This window comes from Myiozetetes cayanensis, unplaced genomic scaffold, assembly GCF_022539395.1.
Source record: "Myiozetetes cayanensis isolate MyiCay16 unplaced genomic scaffold, myiCay2020 scf4, whole genome shotgun sequence".
Classification (NCBI taxonomy): domain Eukaryota; kingdom Metazoa; phylum Chordata; class Aves; order Passeriformes; family Tyrannidae; genus Myiozetetes; species Myiozetetes cayanensis.
The window spans coordinates 35,305,284-35,312,253 of NW_026087631.1; the positions used below are offsets into that span (position 1 = coordinate 35,305,284).

Below are 6,970 nucleotides of genomic sequence, written 5' to 3' on the forward strand. Positions count from 1 at the left end.
GGGATGCCTGCACCCAAAAACCAATTTCTTTCCCTCTCTGCTGTTTTTGGTATTAGCAATTCACCATCCTTTGCTGAAACCACTGGAACCCAAAACCTATGTAGCAGTAGTATATAACAGCTGGTACTTATGTTTCAGCAGCAGAGAAAAACCTGCAGAGGAGAAAAGGATGTACAGGGCACAGCATAAGATACTTCAGTTAAGTCAGCCAACATATATACAGGAATTAAACAGAGGGGCCCATCTTGACTTTCCTCAGGGACATAATTTCTCCCCCACATCCCTTCTTTATCCAGCTGAAGCTGGTAGAGGTGGGAAGACAGTAGTGTCCTGCATCCTTTAAGAAACAAGCTCTTTGAACACTCCAAGTGTGCTTTGTGTGTTCCTGCTCTATCCTATAATGCTCAAAAGGATACAGCCACTCAAACTATAGCAGTGAGGTACTTTGAGGTGCCATTAAGAAAACACCGACAGAATGAAGAGCTAAGTGAAGATCAGATGCTGCATGCAGAAGATGACAAGACTAAAGATCTTTGTTATGAAACACAAAGGACCAGAGAGATACAGATTATTTAAAATGGGAAGTGGAAAAATAGTAAGTAATAAATACAACACTCCTTTTTATAGCAGCTATGAGCCGTTCCCAGATAGTACTGCATTTTAGTGATGGATGAAGAAAGACACATATACAGGCTTCAGATCAGAATATGATTTAGGATGCTTGTTCCCAAGTGGAAAAAAGAGACTAAAAAGCCAAGTCATCTGTACACAGTGGAATTTAAGTATTTATTGAAAAAGTAAACCTTTGGGCACATTGCAAAAAAAAAAAAAAAAAAGGAAAAATACAAAGAATCTATTTGATTAAGCAGTCAAAAGCTAGCAATATTACAAGCTGTTTACATACCAACATTTACATTAATTTAAAACAAGTGGCATGTCACCAACATGTAAAATATACTTCAAAAAGTTAAAAAATCAAGTTAAGTTTTGAAAGACACAAGTCTACCACATGTGTGAACATGGGTTTGGTCATTCAGTTTAAATCCCCTCTTGTACTGAAATGTTCAGTCTTCAAATTATACAAGTGGATAGCTAGCAGCTGTTGCTATTCCGCAGTGGTTCTTCCTGTCCTTGGCCATGTAGATATATCCTTTGTCACCCCACTTCTCACCCCAGCTAAAAACAGAAGCAAAGGGTTACATATTGGTTACATATTCAGAAGATACTTATTTACTGTTCCAGTGTTTAAGCTGAAAACTGCTGCCTTCCACACTTGTGGAGAAAAATCCAGATAGCTGCAGCCAAAACCTAAAGTGCTTTCCAGCAATTAAATGCATGTCAGAGAAGAGGCACCTCAAGCTCACAGAAATTAAGGATGCAGCCATCCTCTCTCTAGGTAGTCACACTGACGTACAAATTTTGCTTACAGGTACCTGAAGCTCAGTCACTGCTCCCAGCCAACTTTAAGGGAAGTCAGACTGCAAGCAACATTTGAGGGTGTGCCCCAGTAATGCTGAGAAAGAGACAAGCTCATGTGATGTGCCCTTTGGCATTACTTTATTGTTTTACCCAACTTAGGAGGTAATCAAGTTCAGGTGTTGCCCTATTATTTCAGACAAGTAAAAAGCATTCTGCTTTAAAAAAAAAAAAAAATCCATTACACCCCCACAACATGGTTTCCTCCTGCTCCCCTCTGCCCCACTCCTTTAATATCTACAAGCTGCACAGGTTGTTTCAGAACTGAGTAGAGTTAACTGAAAAAGCAGAAGACTGAATTTGCTGCTTTGGGCTTACTTTATTAGGCTGCCATCAGCACGAGTTGGATTTAACCTTTGTTATGGAATACAATCTGAAAACAGTCTCCAGATTTCCCACACATAGATTTTAACTGTTGTAAGGGGGGGAAGTAGGGAGACTACACGTGACAAACTACCTTCCCCTTCTCTCCTGGGTACATGACAGACAGATCTTACCACAAACTACCTTCCCCTTCTCTCCTGGGTACATGACAGACAGATCTTACCTGTTCTTAACAATCCAGTATTTCTTCCCATCTACATCTTCCCCCTCAAAGCCATAACCTACAACCAGAACACCATGGTCCAAGTCTTCACTGCTGCAATCTGGTTCATAGTAGATACCTGTGAAGGTATAAGTTCACATGTGAACAAGCTCATTAGCAGAAAACCCTTTGCTCTCACCAGAAGCTTTGCATATATCCAATTAAATGTTGCACAGCCTCTTGAAAGTTAGAGCAAGGAGTCCTAAGTGTATCATGGCAGAAACTGAGGGACAAGTACACACATATGTAAGAGAAATGCAAGTTATTAAATCCTCACCTGACTGATAGAACTGGAATGAAGTATGGCCTGCATCAATAGCAACAGACACTGGACCCACAGCTGCAACTGCTTTCATGAGAGCTCTTTCGTGTCCTTGAGGGATGTCAACAAAGCCAGTGTCATTAGCAGCATTGTATTCTGCCTTGTAGCGACAGTCTTCATCATCCTAAATAGAAAAAGATGTAGGTATTACCAGTTCTTCACTTAACACACAGGTGAGCACAGAACTATCAGGCATTCTGAGACTTTCCTACCTTGAAAACATGGGACTGAAAAGGATCCAATTGCTTCAGCAGTGCTTTCAAAGGAAAACAGAGGGGGGATACAGAAGCTGCTTCTGAGTTTCTCAAAAGTACAGAAAAATAAAGGACAGCAGAGCCCCCCTCCACCTCCAGAAAAAAAAAAAAAGTTTTACTGGGATGCAAAGAACCATAATATTCAGGAACTCCGCCCTCTTTGGTGGGCAGGACATATCTTTCCAGGGAGGAAAGAAGCCCAGAATGCACTAATGGCCAATGGAAGAGAGCCAAGTATTCATTAATTACAAAGCAATCCCATTACTGCTTGTTGAGCAAGCAGTAAAATCGACAATTTTATGCTATCAGAGTTTGAAATAATGTACAGAATGATTCAAATGCTAGTAATTTGAATTACATGACCTTACATACCAAAAACACATTTGTGTATTTTGTGCTTCTTCACATTGCCTTTTTTTTTTTGTTTGTTTGGTTTTACAGTAAACCTGAACTGTTGGTGCCAAACGCATTTACCTCAGGAGAGAGGCGAGGCCTAGTTTGGAAGTCAGGTCATGTGAAACTGAAACCGATTGAAGCAAGCACATCCCTCCCTTACCTGCATTGTAGAGTACTAAAATTCTTTCTCCAACTAGAGGAACAGAGTACAGCTCAGTTGCTTGCTTTTTGTACTCAGCAATTCAGGAATTTTCTATAATGAACTATAATCTCTAGAATAGCTAAGATTAGGAAAAGTTGAGATTTCAGGACACAGATGAACAGGAAACCCAATCCAAAGGCTTCTGTGTTGTTCACAACAAATGGCATTGCTATTGCCCATTCAGACAGCACAAAAGAAGCTACAAGAATATATCCTCTATTGTGAACATAACTCCTAAGTGGCAAAAAAGCCAAACCATGGGCTCTCAAGTGATACCCTGATTTACTACTGCTCTTTCCTCCTCTTATATCAGTTTAATATTTGATGAATCACTAGAGATATTTTAAAAGTCTGTCCATTACCTTCATTTATGTGCACTTAGTCCAGAAGAACTTAAAGCATTGCCAACAACTGTTACAAAAAAAATGACACTAGCAACAAGAATTAGGTGATCTATAGGTATCAACTCTGTAATAGGTCAACTATGGGAAAAAAAATTTGTTTTCCTACAACTAAGTAGCACCACTGAGAAGGGCTGGGTTCCTGGTTTGGTGTGGCAACCAAGATAAGGCATGATGTCTGATAGGAGGGCAACAATGAGGGGGAGGAATAAAAATATTTGCTCCAGTTTTTCTAACTGGTCTGGCTAGATTTTGACCACAAAGACCAGCACAGTATGTGATTCCTACTGAGGCTAGCAGTTGCGCTAAGTTATCTTAGCAAAGATGCAACAGGAAGAACAGATTTACTGATCACTATAAAACCATTTTCCTTTCTAAGTATGAGTTTTCCAACACAGTTTCTCCACGCGAAAGACATGACAGACAAGACTTGCAATAGAAGTTCAGCTATTACACTTACCTTTGCAGTGTATGGGTACGATTCCTCAGAATCAATGCCCCCATTATCCTGCACATACTGGAAAGCCTGGTCCATGAGACCACCATTGCAGCCTTGATTCCCTTCAGGGCGAGAACAGTCCACCAGATTCTGCTCGCTCAGTGAAACAAGTTTGCCAGTTTTTCTGAAGTGCTGCCCTTCAAGAGCTCCTGTTGTGCTGAAAGCCCAGCAAGAGCCACACTGACCCTGAAGTATAAAGTGAAATCACAAGTTGCAAACCCAGACAAACTAGGCAATTACATTTCTCTTATCACTTATCTAAGCAAGAAAGACAAAAAAAAGAAAGAAATTTGCTTGCACACTCCTAACATGTACAAGTGAAGATACTGCTGAGTTGTGAGACATTTAGTACAGAAGTCCTAAGATGTCTTAAAGAGGTACAGCAGTTTCAACAAAGTGGTACTTAATCTAGTAAGCTTGTACTAGGCTTCATTAAACAGGTAGACAGTGTTTTTCCTCTATGGAAGTGGATGTAGCATTCAGGAAACTCGACCTGTAACTGTTTAGAAATCCACCAACGGATAGTACCTGGTCTTTAACTGGAGTTACATATCCCTTCTCTCGCCAGTCTACTGATCGTGGTACTTCAAGGAAGTTGGGCTCAAGAAACAGGGATCCTCTGTACCTTTTTTCTGTCTTCTTGTGTATATAACCATTCATCAGCTGTCTGAACTCCTCAGTTGTCTGAAAAACAATTCAATATATGCATTCACCACCTATTACACATCACTATTTAGAACAATTACATTTCATGCCTCTATACATACCATGTCACCAAACTGATTCATTCCCAGCTTGTAGCTGTGTTTTCCTAATGTGTGATCCAGATTATGGAGTTCAATCATTTTCAGATTCTTCTCCCACACCACTCTCCTCCAGCCTTCCTCTCTCTGAGGGGCAAAAAACCATCATAGTTCAGAGAGGCAGTTTAAAAAAAGGTCACTTCTATGACAACGAGCTTTGTTAAGGCTCCCATACTCGGGCAAATGTAGACTACTCGAATGGGAAGCCTGAACGCTATTTAAGAGGTGGCCTTTTTGCCGCACTCGTAACAAAAACAAGGAGTACAGTGCAGCTGAGTCGATGCACAAGCACAGGGAAGGGACCTGGGAAGAGGGGGACTGTCCTTCCCACGCGCAGCCCGCAGCCGGTGCCGCAACAAAGCAGACATGACTCAGCTGGCGAGTCCAGCTGCGTGCGTTCGGCAATGGCCAGCCGAGACAAGCCCCGGGGCTCACCTCGTGGTAGTCCTTGTTGTGCCACGACTTCCACAGCTGCCAGTGCCCGTCCAGATCGGGGTCCAGCCTCGGCGCACCGAGAGCCAGGCCCAAGCAGAGGCCGAGCGCGGTCAGGAACGGGTTCATGCTGGTAGATCTGCCGGGGACGGAGGAAGGTCGGTCAGCCAGAGCTCTCTGAGCTCTGCAGCCCCGAGCACGGACGGGGTGCCCGGATCTGCGGCCGCACCGCGCCCCCACCACCCGGTCGGCGGGGCCGAGCACCCGCGCCCCGCGCCGCGGCTGTAAACAAGCTCGGGCGGCGGGGCCGCGATGCGGGGCGGGGAGCCGGCAGCCTCCCGGGGAGGCGGCTGGAATGGCGGCCCCTTCCCGGCAGGACAAGGCCCCCACCCCGAAACAAGGACACAGCCGAGACAAGGACACAGCCGAGGCCAGCCCCCTACGCGCCCCTCCCCCTTCTCGCAGCCCCGTCTCACCTTGTTCAACAATGTCCACTACTCTACCGACTGCCCGACCCGACGACGCCCGGTCTCCGCGGCCCCTCTTATCCCCACCGCGGCCGTGCCCGCCCCGCCGCGCCCATTGGCGGCCAGGCCGCGCCGGGCCGCGCCTCCCGCCGGGTCCGGGGCGGGGGCGGGGGCGGCCGGGGCTCCCCCCACAGCGCCCCGGGGGCTCCGGCGGGCCGTGCGTGGCAGCCCCGGTGCCATCCCGCAGCGCCAGGGCCGCTACTTTGGGCAGTGTTTGTCTAAGTATTTATTCCGAGCGCTGTCGGACCGGAGATAGTGGCAGCACGCTAAGCCTGCTGGAATTTAACCCTGGGGAACTTAAAGCGGGCAGCTGCCAGAGCCAAGGAAAAACAAAGTCTGGAGGCAAAGAGACACGAATGGTGGATGCTGGCAGCCCCAGCCCCGTCCCCATGCTCCCGGTAATGGCTTCTGCTGGGGGAAGGCTGGCGAGGCGGCTCCCATGCTGCCCCGGTTGTCCCTGGCCCTCGGTTCCTCCGGCAGCCGAGCCCCCTCCTCCTCCCTGGCAGAGCTGCTGCCCCTGCAGCTGCACCGCAGGCCTTGGGCAACGCGGCAGGCAGGGCCATTTCCCTGAGGATGGCACCCCGCAGGGGTGAGGGCACGGTCCCAGTGGCTTGGCACTGGTAACAGAAACATTTCCAGGAAAGTCCTTTTTATTCCCCCGTGATTTAATATCTGAAAACTGCTCTTCTTTTTTTTTTTTTTTTTTTTTTTTTTTTTCCTTTTTCTTTTTTTTTTCTTTTTTTTTTCCCCTGCCTCTGGATCCAAGGTCCGTAAGAAGTATTTTGCCATGTGGCTAATGCTTGTGTGCATAGCGTCCACTAATGCCTGCTGGAAAACACTATGACACCAAGAGCACTGGTGAGATATTAAAAGGGTTACACATGAACTTGTAGCAATACGCAGCATTGCAGTAAGCAGTAGTAAACAAGTTTTGATGTTTAACAGTCTCTAGTAGTAGAATAACTGCAAGAGCTATGTGAGGTTCATCCTTGAGCTCTTGTAAAGCCAGCATTGCTGATGGCTTTAGCTTACAAACTTGAGGGCACGTATTTAGAGAAAGAAACAGGGTTTG

General features: G+C 45.9%; 1 protein-coding gene across 2 annotated transcripts; it reads right to left on the reverse strand.

The window, feature by feature from the left end:
* Window positions 1-758: 758 nt before the first annotated feature.
* Window positions 759-5,990, reverse strand: CTSL (cathepsin L). 2 transcript variants are annotated; one of them, XM_050329779.1, is made up of 8 exons: window positions 5,848-5,990; window positions 5,375-5,510; window positions 4,904-5,026; window positions 4,665-4,820; window positions 4,098-4,322; window positions 2,340-2,508; window positions 2,024-2,141; window positions 759-1,176 (listed from the first exon to the last, which is right to left on the reverse strand). In XM_050329779.1, exons 2-8 carry the CDS (start codon window positions 5,498-5,500, stop codon window positions 1,077-1,079), a joined length of 1,017 nt encoding a protein of 338 aa, XP_050185736.1. In that variant the 5' UTR covers window positions 5,501-5,510; window positions 5,848-5,990; the 3' UTR covers window positions 759-1,076. The 2 variants fall into 2 exon arrangements, with proteins under 2 accessions (XP_050185736.1, XP_050185737.1); XM_050329780.1 differs by lacking the exon at window positions 759-1,176 and adding an exon at window positions 1,212-1,933 and having other exon boundaries at window positions 1,984-2,141.
* Between the last annotated feature and the right edge of the window lie 980 nt (window positions 5,991-6,970).